The sequence below is a fragment of the Podarcis muralis genome, chromosome 9, assembly GCF_964188315.1.
Source record: "Podarcis muralis chromosome 9, rPodMur119.hap1.1, whole genome shotgun sequence".
NCBI classification, from domain to species: domain Eukaryota; kingdom Metazoa; phylum Chordata; class Lepidosauria; order Squamata; family Lacertidae; genus Podarcis; species Podarcis muralis.
The window spans coordinates 46,535,856-46,550,552 of record NC_135663.1 but is presented as its reverse complement, the minus strand read 5'-3'; the positions used below and the strand labels follow the sequence as shown (position 1 = coordinate 46,550,552).

Here is a 14,697-nt window from a genome sequence, read left to right as displayed (position 1 = left end):
CTTTCGCTCTATACCAGCTAATTACTTCCTGTGTTTTATGTCAGTAATAAGGACAGGGTAGAATAGTTTGTAGTGGCAGGTTTTGTTCTGAGAGCTTCATTTCAGAGTCAAGCCTGGTGTTTCAGGATTCAGTAGGCAAGGGAATGCCGAGCAATTGGAAGTGGCTCAGACAGTGGGGCGGAGCTGCTATGCTACCTTCTCAGCAGGTGGGGTTGCTGTTGCTTCTGATGAGTAAGAGGGCAAGGTGATGGGAAGGTTGGTGTAGTGCAGACACAATGGCAGGAGCACCAGATTGGCTCCACTAGTGCATCTGCAGAGCACCAATGTCCTCTCTTTCTCCCTGTCTTCCCAGTAAGCACAGGCGATCCACCTGCCAGGAAGCTAGTGCACTGGTTCCTCCCCACCTAGCGTGCTGTTTCTGGACTCCTCTATCCCAAAGCACATGGAAAGTTAAGGAAATGGTCCTCACTTCACACACTTTCCCTCAAATCCATGAACGGGTGTTTTCTTTCAGCTGTTTGGAATTCAGCATTCTGTCTCAAAAGACTATGGGAACTGGCTTACTATCATCTTGCCTGCATTCTCCAAAAACATAAAAGAGGGCAAGACCTATTATCTCACCCCACCCCAGTTTATCCTCCACATCCTCTTGTCAAGTGTCTTGGGTCTCCTTGACCCCAGTGATTTGTTTGCTTCACAAGCAGCTGCCCTCCGCCCTCTTGTGAGGTAAAGATGGCTGATGCTGATATTAAACAAGGGACTGTTGCTGATATGTTTTTTTAAAACAACATGACACACAGGGCCAGCCCAAAGTATCTCCCCCACTCAGCAATCCTCAACTTATTTCCTCTGCATTGTTTTCATTAATAACTTTGTCCAGTGAAGTCTTAAGCTTCAGGATGGGCGCATAGACACCACCTTATACCGTAAACCAACTGACCGACAAACATATCTACAAATCAGATTACAAACATATCTGATTACAAGGATAGGCCTAAAATGTCATTTTAGAACCCAGAGCTGAGATAACATGGAAGTTGCCTTGCATCCAACCAAAGCCCTGCCTTACCTCTGGCTTGAAGCTGCTTGGCCTGCCTTGCATCCAGCCAGACTGCCAGAGCCTTGTCTTGCATCCAGTCTAGGGATGGGCAGAGCTATTGCTTTCCCTCAGTTTCTCATTATTCCATTCTTAAGTTCACATTTCCACATCATTTTTTATTTTAAATAAAAAGGGAGTTATGTGTATGGGGAGAAGGGGGCATGTTGCATGCTGAAGCAGTATATAATTTTACTGGTGTACTTAACCAAAGCAAAGGAAGTCATTTTAAGACAGAACTATCACTTGATCATTTTTGGAAGAGTGAAGTTTACTTTGTTTTATTACTCTGGAGGTTGAGCTGGATGATCCCTGAGGTTCCATTCAGCTCTATGACTTTTTGTAAAGCAAATGGATATGCAAACCTCTAGGTATGGCCTGTTGGTGCTGTTTACATGGCCTGCAGTCGTGTGCTCCCTATTTTATTGCAGCAGGTAGATTTATTGAGGAGTGAAATGCAGTTAAAAGCTAGAAGTACCAGGGGAGGCATTAATAGTTCTTAGACTTTTAAACAGTACAAACAGATTTTAATCTCCCTTTAAAGTTGCACATGTCCCTCCGCTGGGAGTTATGTACTACCAAACTTTAGGAACATAATGTAAATCTGAAACCAGTTCCTCTAAGAAAAGAGCAAGCCTTGATAATCCCAAACAAATGGGCTGATCAATTGTGCTTAAAGCAATTGCGCACACTTTTTGGAAAAGTGTAAAGCTTCAAGACTGGTGGTGAAATTTTGTTGATGTCCTGGAACTGAACTTCAGCAAAGTAGTGTAGTGGCTAGAGAGTGTTTGGATTAGGACCTGGGAGAGGCTGATTCAAATTTCTATGTAGGGGAAGACAAACCTTTGACTCTGGACTGATTTCCAGGAGCACATGCAGCTGGGAAGGATATTCCTCTACTGCCATACAGTGTCCAGAAGCAGCAGAAGGCTTCAGTACAAACCTTCAGAATAAAATACAGTTCCTTTAAACCCACAGTGTTCTTACAAGGAGGAAGAGACTGGGACACTGTCTTTGCCATAAATCTACTTAACATCACAGCTGGCTCCAGGCATTTGCTGGACCAATAAGCTCCCAGATTGTCCTGATTTGCCTTACATTCAGCTTTATCTTACCATGTTCTCTCTTGTTCTGACCTTGCTGTGCTTTGTCAAGCTGGTGTGGGTCAATGGGTCAGTGGGCTAGGGATTCCCTGCTTTCCCACAGCCTTAGTCTTCTTGCTGTGGTTATTTCAGGAATGCAAATCCACTGTCCAAGAGGGCTTGACCACAGTAATCATATACCCTTTCTTGCCTGTTCATAGTCGTAAAATGGAAAGGAACTAGGAAAGTAGGCAGCTATCATGTCTGAACGCTACTCGGTACTTTAACAAGAGTAACCAGCATCTATGCAGCGGCGTAGCGTGGGTTGTCAGCACCCGGGGCAAGGCAAGTAATTTGCGCCCCCTAACCCCTAACCTGCCGCCGCTGCCAGCTTCTTCTTGCTGCTGCCTGGGCTGGGGTATTTACGGTAAGGTAGCCACGGCAGCGGCGGCGGGTCCGTGTCAGGTGATCTGAGGCGAGTTGCCGTGGGCGCTGCCGCCCAAACGAAGCCGCTTGCCTGGAGGAGGAGGAGGGCAGAGAGGTGAGGAAAATGCAACATGGCCCAGCAGCTGCGGCGGTGGTGGGGCTGTGAGGAGGGGCTGCCTGGCGCGCCCTCCGCGGCCCTGACGTGCGGGGACCGTGGCGAGTGCTGAGAGCCGCTGCCAGCTCGTTGGTTCCGCGAGACATGGGGCTCTGCTACAGCCTGCGCCCGAGGCTCTTCGGCGACTCCGGAGGCGGCGAGCGCCCCCCCCAGATGTTGCGCCCGGTGCGCCCGGCCCCCCCTGCACCCCCACGCTACGCCACTGCATCTATGCACAAAATAATGGTGTTTGATGACGTTAGTGTTATTTGGCTGCATACATGGGACTCCATTTAAATGCAGCATCTTGAACGTTTCCTGATTTAGTCCCTCTAACATGAAAAGAACTGAATCAGCTTCTGAATACTAAGCACTTCAGTTTAACTGGCTTGTGGTTTTGATCGCTGGCCATAACTCCGCTTCCTCTCCCTTGGTGCCCTCTCCTCTCACTTTCTTGGCTGATGAGGATAAATCCCCCTTTGCATGACAGGCAAAAATAAAATCAAAGCAAAAATGGACTCAACTTTGTGGCGCCTTGGGAGATTGTTACTGTGAATTATCTCATCCACCCAATACCAGGGATAAGACGATGGCTTATCTGAGATTATTCACAAGTCAGCTGCCTTATACCCCTGTGTTTAAATTATAGCAGGATGTATATGGTAGCAACACCATCAATCATACATAGGGGCTTTGCTAGCTGGAAACAAGCTTACTTTTGATTCATCTGTTGCATCAATCCCTAGCAAAGAAATAATAAACTAATGTCTCTTCAAAGGCTACTCCATGGAATAGTGAAGAAAAACAGCACAGATGCATTTATTCCCCAATCACTCCCAATATTCCCCCCTGCTAACAGTAAAGAACTGGAATCTTTTGCTGGCTGGATTCTTCCTTGCTCAAATGAGAGCAGCGGGGGCAGTGGAACTCTAGAGAGTGATCTGCCCCTTTTGTGATTCAAATGAGAGCAGCGGGGGCAGTGGAACTCTAGAGAGTGATCTGCCCCTTTTTGCGATTCCACATCCTGACCTTTCCCACCACTCTCTTGCTTGCTGCTGCTTCCCACTTGCCATCTTTAATTTGAGGTTAATTTGCCCAGAAGGCCCTGCCTCTATTGCTGCAGCCACAGTTCTTGCAACTGCTGCCTGCGATGTCTCATTCTAATGCTTGGTATCGCCGCTACTTACTCAAAAGGGTCACTGGGATCAGCCCTCAGGAGCTCTGGCGGAATTGGTATTCTTTTGTAGTACATCTCCCAGTCGAAGGCTCCACGCATGGCATCTCCCGCTTGCGCCTCGTACCCAAAGTGATTGTGGTCAATGACATCGATCATGGGACACACAATGGTCTTATGGTTTAGCGCAATCTGATCTGAAAGACGAAAGCATAAAAATACAAAAAAGAGGGTACGTCTAGCCAAGCCATCTATCACATTTACCGCAAAGTAAATCCCTTAGGCTTTTACTTCTCCTCTTCCCCCGCCCCTCCAAGTTTTGAAAATTGCCTCAGCATCTCCCCATGGCCCTAAAATCATTTCAGTTTTCAAATCTGCATCCGGCCTCTATCTGCAACGGGCTTGATGCACTCGGCCTGTTATTAGAAGCCATTATAGTTCTTCAAAGAGAGTCACATCCCAGCGAGACCCACAGAAGTCAAGTCATCTATATCTCTGTCACTTTGCTGCTCTAAGCTGTCCCCAATCTGTCACCCAAGGAGTCAGCGAGCAAGCAAAAAATAAAAAATAAAAACCAGAAAGCAAAAGAATTGTCATTTTAGCTTTGAGTATGTACAGCAAGAATGCACTGAGAAAATGCTGCTCATTCTGGCTCCTAAAATATGAACATCAGACTTCTGCAACTCAGCTTCTTCTCTGATAGCAGCTGAGGGTAGATGCAAGGGAGGAGCATATCTATTTAATTCTCGCCTGTGTCACTTTGACACAGAATTCTGTTCTGCTGATGTTTTAATCTGAGCAACATACCCATCTCAAATATTTAAAAAGTATATTTTCTCTCAGCATGTATATTTTGATGTATAGTTAAGTTGCTGAGAGCTGTATTACAACATTCATGAAAAATGCAAAATCTGGAGCCTAGGTCAAATCAAATAAAATCTTTTCTGTTGCGGCCAATGACCAGCACCAACGAAACAAAACAGAGAGCCCGCAGAACATATTAGATGCATAGCTATGATAGCTTCTCTTGGTGGGAGCCACTGATGAAGATGGTAAATGGCCATTGATTAAGATGGTAAATGGTCAACAGGCTCAGATTTCCAAAGTTCCAGTGAAGTAACCCCCAAATATAACAGTTCTGAATTATTTTCCAGGCAGATGTGTCAGAATCATCCAAGTGGACATGTTGTCCTCCTGGTTCAAGTGCTGTGTATTCCATTGTTGCTCATCCAGCCTCACTAGGTTGGACAACATAAACAAATAATTATATAAAAGGCACAGTATGTGGGCAGATGTTCTAAAACAGCTGTCCCCCAACATGGTGCTTTCCAAATGTTTCAGAATACAACAGTTGTGCTGGCTGGGTCTGATGAGAGTTGTGGTCCAAAACATCTGGGTGACACCAGATTGGGGAAGGCTGTTTCAAAACATGCCTCCTCAAGATCCACTAGTGGGCAACTCAAAGCTACCAGTGCTGAATTCAGCCCAAATGAATAAGAGTTCCATCCTAAACATTTTAATTCTAATCATGTTTCTTCTGCTAATCCTATTTTGCATTACAGTCTAGGAAGTTTCACTTCCAGGTCCAAATATACAGGTGAGTTATAGATGCTGTTGGCTGGTTGTACTAAATAAAATGTTGGTAGCCACATTGTTCATCCTGAATGTATTCATGAGATAGAGTATATGTTTCAGTACCATGAAAACCTTAATGTTGTAAGTTCCAGTATAACTTACTTAGTAAAGGAGGCAGCCAGTTCACGTTGACTTCACAATGGGAGTCGAGGAAGGTCAAGACTTCTCCTTTAGCTATTGAGGCTCCAAGTAGTCTGGTGCGAATGAGCCCTTCCCGTTTTTTGGTGCGCACAATTCTCACTTTGACAAAACGTGCCATATATTCCTCCAGCTTTTCTCTCAAGTGTTCTGCAAAGACATGGAGGAGAACATGAAAACATTACTTATGAACGGTTGAGCTGAGAACATATGACACTGGACACAGCATAATATTTACCAACACAGAACTCAATAGCTTTCCTTTCTAGCTCATTCAGAGTTCCTTATTATTTGTAGAACCTGTTCTGAAATGCTTCATAAATTGCAAATGTTCTTCGTTTAAACACACAGAGGAAGCCAGTGACATTTTAGACCTTTTCACGGCACATTCACTGTTGGCAAACTTCCATCTACCATATAATCACAGCCAAAATGACTGCAGGGTGTTCATTGACCCTCCAGTGCCTTCTGCCTAAAGCCAGATGAACATTCTGGCATATGGTTTTGTAAATGATGCCCTTTCCAAGTGGGCTTGCTAGTCCTATTAATTATGCAAAAAGACACACAGAAAAAAAAATTAACATTGGGCTGTGAAGTCAGGATAACTGACGGGCTTTGACGGGTAAGGCCAAGAGGGAATCAACTTTAGAGCAACCTCAGCAATTGGACAACAGCTTGTAGCAAGTGAACAGTTGCAAAGACTTTGCTAATAAAAGCAAGCAGTATTTTGTCTTATTCAATCCTTCTGTGTTTGCATCAGGAGACAGTGCCTTTGGGAGTTTTCCCCTTCTCTTTTTGCCTTCTAATTCAACATAAACAACAGAATTGTATCACCGCCTGCAGTTTTGCCCTTTCAAAAAACAACTTTATTGAGTACATTCATAGCAAAAAACAACAACACTGCATGAAGCACCTCACCCTATCCAATTCATTTCTTTCTTTGAGCAGATCAAACCATATGTATCTCCAGTTGTTAAGAATGCCCCCCAGCCCCCCCAGATTGACCCAGTAGTCATTTAAAGTCAACCTACCTAATCAACTCTTTCCAAAACAATAAGTGAACCAAAGCACACCCACCCTTTAAAATCCACACTTTCCAAAGTTTGCAATGCAATTCTCTAGCCAAGTAATGTGTAACAAAATGCATATATTAGGGCAAAGTGCATAAAATGCATATATTAGTGAAAATAATACAAAAAAAGAATTATTTGCAAAGATGTGCATTTAGGCAAAAGTGTGGAGAAATTCACACCAATGATTTCTTTTTAAAATGCAAACCTGTGTGGAAACGCAGAGAACTGAACATAAGATTTGAAAAATGCAAAAGGAACAGAAGTTGAAATGGAAAAGTTCACCTGTTCCTACCATCATGGGCTAAGCTAGCCATGAATGCAATTAACTGTGTGAATGTGATGCAAGCATGTGTGCATGGTTTGTTGTGTAAATAGTAGGGTTGTGCACTGGATTTGTCTGAGTCCTGAGCCAAGAGGGGCAGATTCAGAGGGGCTTGGGCATCAAATGAGTTGGATACTGACAGCCATGGATCACAGAGCAATCTGTGCTTGTAAGGGAGTGGGGCATCCAACAAGAAGGGAGAGGCAGGCAGCAGGTGGGGAAAACCTCACAAAAAGTCCAAGACCTACCCTGACTATTGGCTGCATATTTTCAGAAGGTAGTGGGGGTTAGTGACACTAATATGGCTCCTGGTTTACATATACTTCACAGACTGACAGTTGCCAGGTTTCTCTGGAATGAGGAAATGACTGTCCAACTGGTTTGTTCAAGCATGAAGTGGTTGCATGGAAATGTCCCTAACCACGGGAAGTCCACTCAAAGCTGGCAAAGTCTAGCATTCCCATAAACCTACATACTCTGTGTCAAGAGTAGAAGCGGGGGTGTGGGGTGGGGAGGGAAATGTCCGGGCAATTTTTCTGTAGAATGATATTGTTATGTGGAAAAGAGAAATCCAACTGAAATGAAATGGTCATTAAATCTTGGGGAGACAAGACATCCAGGCTATTTATTGCCAGTGGAATCCATTCAGGAAAGCTTGCCATGTCAATATAATATTCAGCTCGGATGCTTTCATTGGTATGCTGGGGTATTGCATAAATTTCACTTCCAGGGACAGGCTGGAGAGCGACAACAACAACAACAGGCAGCATCCCCACCGCCCGGGCAATAAATGGAGCACCTCAAATAGAGACGAAGCCAGGGCTCTTGTCATTAAACAGAGAGAGGAGGCCCCTAATTTGTAATTTTAAAAGAAAATATCTCATTCTTTCCTTCACATTGTTTATTAAATGAGGTAATAAATCATACTGCTGATAGATGCCAGGCACCTGCCAGGGTCTAAGCTGGCACAGGAACAGACAAATAAAGAGTTATGCAGAAGCAGAAGTTTTATAGGTTGTCAGTGGTATGACAAGCAATGATGAAGGGCAGCATTATGGTCCTTTTACTGATAGCCTATAAACAAATTCTCCATTGTAGGTTGTGTGTGTGTGTGTGGCCATCTTTATCTTCATTTAATGCAGACATGAGTTTATAGGAAGAATAGCAGCAAGACAGTTGCTTTTTCCTTCCTGGTAATTAAGTGTGCCCAAGCAGAATGCTCAAACGCTTGGTTCAGCTCCCTGGTAAAAGGTAAAGGTAAAGGTACCCCTGCCCGTACGGGCCAGTCTTGACAGACTCTAGGGTTGTGCACCCATCTCACTCAAGAGGCCGGGGGCCAGCGCTGTCCGGAGACACTTCCGGGTCACGTGGCCAGCGTGACAAAGCTGCATCTGCTGAGCCAGCACAGCACACGGAAACGCCATTTACCTTCCCGCCAGTAAGCGGTCCCTATTTATCTACTTGCACCTGGGGGTGCTTTCGAACTGCTAGGTTGCAGGCGCTGGGACCGAGCAACGGGAGTGCACCCCGCCGCGGGGATTCGAACCGCCGACCTTTCGATCGGCAAGCCCTAGGCACTGAGGCTTTTTACCCACAGCGCCACCCGCGTCCCTGCGCCACCCGCGTCCCTGAGATGCACTTAAATCAATGTTGCCAACCTTCCTGCTTGTATGTTAGAATTGCCCCTGCCCCACTGGCACGGCCTGGCCCTAAAGTAGCTATGCGGTCACAAGACATTAAAACAGTGCAGCATGAAGTGATAGTGAAAGTTACAGAGTTTGATTTTCTGCCTGTCATGCAGTTGTTAAAGATGCAAAGGCATTGCCAAGAAAATCAGTGGTAACACTACAGTGGTACCTCGGGTTAAGTACTTAATTCATTCCGGAGGTCTGTTCTTAACCTGAAACTGTTCTTAACCTGAAGCACCTCTTTAGCAAATGAGGCCTCCTGCTGCCGCCGCACCGCCGGAGCACGATTTCTGTTCTCATCCTGAAGCAAAGTTCTTAACCTGAAGCACTATTTCTGGGTTAGCGGAGTCTGTAACCTGAAGCGTATGTAACCTGAAGCATATGTAACCCGAGGTACCACTGTATTTGATGTTTCTCCTCCTCTAATAATTTATCTGAATTGAGGCAAATAGGGTATGAATGACGCCTACACATTTCTTCTTCTTCTTTCTTCTTCTTCTTCTTCCTCTTCTTCTCCTCCTCCTCCTCCTCCTTCTCTCTCTCTCTCTCTCTCTCTCTCTCTCTCTCTCTCTCTCTCACACACACACACACACACACACACACACTGCTTAATACCCAGGTCGCTTCTAAGCATTTTACAAAACATAAAAACCAATACAGAATAATTAAAAATATACCATAATTAAAACGAGCAATAAAACAACCCCATTAAAACATTAAACTATAAACATCCAAGACTGAAATAACCAGTGAAACAATTCCAGTCAATCACCAGTGCAAAATGCATCAAGAACTGACAGGGAGGGGGGTGCTCAACATGTGCCTTGCCAGTCCCTGCTCTGCGCTCCTGCTATGGAACAAAAAACATCCATATGGTTTATCAAGCTCCAGACGGGTGGAGTGAGAGGGTCTTGACATTGGGTGGTGAATCGTACAGGATGAACAGATGGCATCTTCAACTCATAGAAGGGAACGCTGAGGAACTTGAACCCAGGGCACCCTGACATGCTGAGAAAGCAGATTCTCAACAATGCGATGGTATACTGCAGCAAAAGCCAGAAATATCCTACCCTGGGCGAAAAACTCCTAAGAAGACCTACAAGACAACCCAAAGGACCACAATATATTCATTTGTGTGTGTGTGTGGGGGGGGGAGTGGGGATGATTTTTTGTTTTCTTTCACATTCATGCTGCTGTTTTTTTCTTGGAACATATTATTGGATACAATGGATAGGTGCTATCCATTTGATTATCAGATAAAGGGAGATGTGAGAGCAATGCTCCTTTAAGAGCTGGACTGGAAGAAACAAGGAGTGAAGAGCGTGGACAGATGCAGAGAGGAAATCAAGCAGCAGAACGTAGAACTGTAGAGTTGGAAGGGACCCCGGGGGTCATCTAGTGAAAAGCAGGAATCCTGCCCACAACCATCCCTGGCATTGCCCAGTTCAGGTTTACATTGGCTCATTCTCTCCTACACTGAACATGCCCCCTTAAAACATGCCCACACTTTAGCTGGGTGCCAGGATCAGAGGTTGGGGGGCCCTAGGGCGTGGTTGGTTGTATTCAGTTGACTACAGTGAATTTTGTTTGCCGGGGGGTGCACTGAACTTTCTAAAAATTGCAAATGTGCACCCTGTTCTGGAAAGGTTGGTGGCCCCTCTTCTGGTTGTAATACCTACACCAACACTGTAAGGCAGGCACCCCCAAACTTGGCCCTCCAGATGTTTTGGGACTACAATTCCCATCATCCCTGACCACTGGTCCTGTTAGCTAGGGATGATGGGAGTTGTAGTCCCAAAACATCTGGAGGGCAGAGTTTGCGGGTGCCTGCTGTAAGGTAAGTCAGTATGACGATCCCCCAAAACATAGCTGGGAGGACTAAGGCTGAGAGAGAATGGCTTGCATAGGCCACCTAGTGAGTTGATTGTGGACGTGAGATTTGAACCAGGAACTTCCTGATCCATGTTTTCCTCTCTTAGTCACTATTCTGCACCAGCCCTGAATGGAAAATGTCTATGTAGCAACATAAAGATTATTTCAGAGGGAGCAAGGAAGACACACAAGTGAAATGTGACTGAAGTCATGGTGTGAACACACCCTAACTGTTTTCTTTTTAAAATATGTGAAGCTGAAGTTTTGTACTCAGACCCAGTGTCAAAGAAAGTGCTTCAGGAATTGAATGTGGCCAGAACAGAATATATTTCCTACCTCAAAGCTACTATTTTGTAAATAAGAAAGAACACAACTGAGGACATGTTAAGAAATAAGATCTGTGACTGGCCTCATAAATATCTCCATCTGAGGAAGATTATATAGCATAAGCAGCCTCATAATTTCTCCTCTGTTTCTGAAGTGTGTATGTGTTTAAACCAACGTACTCATTATACAGGTAAAATTTATATAGTAACTCTTTCCCAAGGAGTTCAAGTGGTAAGATGTCTTGGAATGTTAAATGAGCTAAGCAATTTTGTGGCCTGAGAAACAGAGGAGGCATGATTTTTGTGATAGAAATAAATACTTTGTGAATGTCGTACGTACATTATCCGATCATTGTTAACACACCAATGTCTAAATGACACCCGTATGACATAATTAATGGTAACAATTTCAAATTGCTCTTGACAATAACTTGTCAACTAAGCCAAGGTTTACATATTTATGAGATTGTGAAAAGTCACTCCAATTTTGCAACCTGTCATTTTGCTGACATTTGCTTTGCTTTGCCTGAAACCCTCTCTGACATACTTCTATTTTATTTTTGTTTTTTAAAAATCTCTTTAAAACATACCTTAAGCCAGTGTTTCCCAACCTTGTGCCTCCAGCTGTTTTTGGCCTACAATTCCCATCATCCCTTGCCACTGGTCTTGCTAGTCAGGGATGATGGGAGTTGTAGTTCAAAAACAGCTGGAGGCACAAGGTTGGGAAACACTGCCTTAAGCTACTCCTGGCATTGTGGAAAATCATTCCTAATACCTGCACCACTCACCCCAAATGGTCCCAATGTACCACAAATTTCCACAACTCTACAAAAAATAACCAACTGCTGTCAGAAAAGAGATAAGGTTGTGATTTAATGGTGTGGCAGGCAGTGGAGGTGCCCTGTTTCCAATGTCACATGTAGAGATGATAAGAAGATCAAGGACGCTGCTAGAGCTTTGTGCCTCCTTCCCACAGTCACTTAGCCAGCTTTGGGAAGGCAGAGAAAGGGCTGGGGAGAAACATCCAATTTTGGCCTTGCTCCCCCAGTCCTGTGTACTTTTGCGGCCCACTTGGTACGGAAAGCTGGACTACCCTGGTCTAAGCCTAACCTCCTCACAGGGCTGCTGTGAGGACAAAAGCTTCTATCTGGGAAATTAGAGGCAGACCTGGGCAAATGTAATAATTAATCCTCTTCAAGCTTTCTGTGCCATTAATATATTTGTGCAATCCTATGTGTCCTTACTTAGAGTAAGCCTATTAATATTTACTCAGAAATGAGGCTCACTGTGTTTAATGGGGCTTTCTTGCAGGTTAAGTGTCCATAGAATTACAGCCTCAGTGGCCCTTTTCTGTAGTTTTGTCAGCTCAAGGACACCCTCATCAGCTATATGTGTGGTTCTTAACTTGTGGTTAGTTGATGTAATATGACTAAGAGGAAAGTTTCACAAGAAAATACATTTGTGTCCCAGACTGAAGTTTTATTTTTAAACAGACACAAACTATAAATACGTTTTAATTATAAAACAAAGTTCACTTTTAACAGAGTTCTTTAATGAGGCACTTGCATTTTTTTGGTATCAGTTAATTACTTTATGTTGGGTTGAATCAAAGAAACACACAGCAGCAGGTCATTCTCCACAGATAGTTTGTTTCATTGCTTTGTTTTTATTGCAGCTACCAATGAGGAGCCCATTAAGTGTGACATTGCAATGGGGATTAAAACTTTCAAGCTTCAGAGTTCAGGATGCTTGTTCCTCTGCACCATCTTCTGAACCATCAGTCTTCTGATGAAAATGAATACTGTAGATTAAGCTGTGGTTATCCAGACATTGTTGGACTCCATCTCCCATCAGCCTCAGCTAGTGTGGATAATGGTCAGGGATGACAGGACTTGTAGTTCAACAGCATCTGGAGGGACACAGGATAGCCACCCCTTCTCTAGAGCTTCTTTTCTATTAAGCATGCACACATATATTCTGCTCAAGAAGCATTAAAATAATCTATGTCCCCTCATTCAATAGAAAGTTCTAGAAGTAGATATGTATAAATGTGCTTCAATAAATTCTGACATTTTGAGCTGCTATTTTCTGTTCTGCTGCAATTGGTTTCTTTTGCACAAATCTTTCTTAAATTGCACTGTCCACTGATGTGGTAATATACACTTTTTAAAAAATATAGCATAGTATAAAATGGATACACGTATCTTGGCCATCCATAGAGCTTTACAAATCAATTACCTTCCATTTAGAAATGTGTGAATATGTATCAGTATCTCCTTTCCCCAGTTTTGAGTTCTGTTCTCTATGTTTTATTCTGTGAACCACCCTTAGATATTATGTTGAAGGGAGGTATATAAATCTAATAAATAAAATAAAATTTCCCTGAAAATTTTGTCTGTGTATGGAAAAAAATGTTCTCATGAAAATACATCAGCAATTATTGGGATTGACTGATATTAGGATGGAATGACATGAAAAATACATTGTTTACTTGCAGGAAATGCTAATGTTTCACCCTAAATTAGCAGTTAAAAAAACTGAGCTCCAACTGAAGTTAATGGGTTGCTACACCTGCGTAAGAGATTGAATTGCCCCTGGAAAGTGATATTTGCTCCTAAGCACAAGGATTAGGATAGAACTATGCCAAGTCAACATATCAGTTTAAAGCTTCACATTCTGATAAATTTGAGTTTTGGTAAGATGAAATTCTTCAGACAGCAGCACTGTTGTGCAACTGCCTTTGAAGAACCTCGGCATATTTGGGGAAGCTGCAGGCAACACAATACAACTTTTCGATCCGTTGCGGTTCTCTTTGAATGTGCAGCTTTTCAGTTTTCAAAACTGCTTATTCCAATAACTCTTCACAGGGACTTTTTAGCTTTCCTGCACTGCAGAATATTATGAAAACAACAACGTCAGTAAGTCCATATTCCATCTGTTCCAACAATTTCAATGTTAACCAAACTTTTTCAAAGGTCTGCAGCCTCGGAACAACAAAACATTTCGTTTATTAGGCAGTGATCTACCTGGAGACTTGATTCAGAATCTTGTTATCAAGGCAATCTGCTGTAGACTTCTTTTTGGACTCCTTTGGACTTTTTATTTATTTTAAAAGAGCTAATCCTTCACTTTGGGAGAGGAGACTTACTGGCTTTTTAAATAAGGCAGTGCTAAGCTCTTTTAAACAACAACACTGAATGGAGGCGATAGTTATTAAGGACCAGCTCACTCTTCCTTTCCGGCAAAGTGGTTGAGCATTGCTTGCAGGATGCAAACTTTTCCCAGCCCTTTCCAGTCTGCTTTTGGCCTGGCCATAAGAAGTCAATAAAATATGAGAGGGGTAGTATTACTTCATGGATTTTACCAGATCACCCAGTAGCTTTTGTTATTAAAAAATCTTTGAATACTGATGCTACATACTGTGGTGTAGTATGAACTAGTTTGGAAGGAAGTCAACATTGTGCTGGGTCCCTCTGTGCTACTTCACAACAAGGCTAATAAAATTTGCCTTCCCTGCATAGAGTCACAATCCCTCCATACTTAAGTTTCTGATGCATGCCATGTGGGAAGGAAGTTAAAAGATCATTGCTAAATATATGATAGGAATAGAGAGATTATTGTAATGTTGTGTAGATATGCAGTGCTGTCACAAACATCTGCCTGATGCAAGTATTTGCAACAGAAGCACATTTCAAATTAATATTAGAAAAC

The 14,697-nt window shown here is 43.4% G+C and overlaps 1 protein-coding gene across 3 annotated transcripts in view; it reads right to left on the bottom strand.

Annotated features, from left to right (window-relative positions):
• Positions 1-14,697, bottom strand: part of GALNTL6 (polypeptide N-acetylgalactosaminyltransferase like 6) — a 451,848-nt gene that overhangs the window by 85,338 nt on the left and 351,813 nt on the right. For all 3 annotated transcript variants that reach the window (XM_077934169.1, XM_077934172.1, XM_077934170.1), the window contains exons 6-7: positions 5,670-5,855; positions 3,946-4,129 (exon numbers count right to left, since the gene is read on the bottom strand). In XM_077934169.1, coding sequence (XP_077790295.1) covers positions 3,946-4,129; positions 5,670-5,855 — 370 coding nt within the window. The remainder of the gene's footprint in view (positions 1-3,945; positions 4,130-5,669; positions 5,856-14,697) is intronic.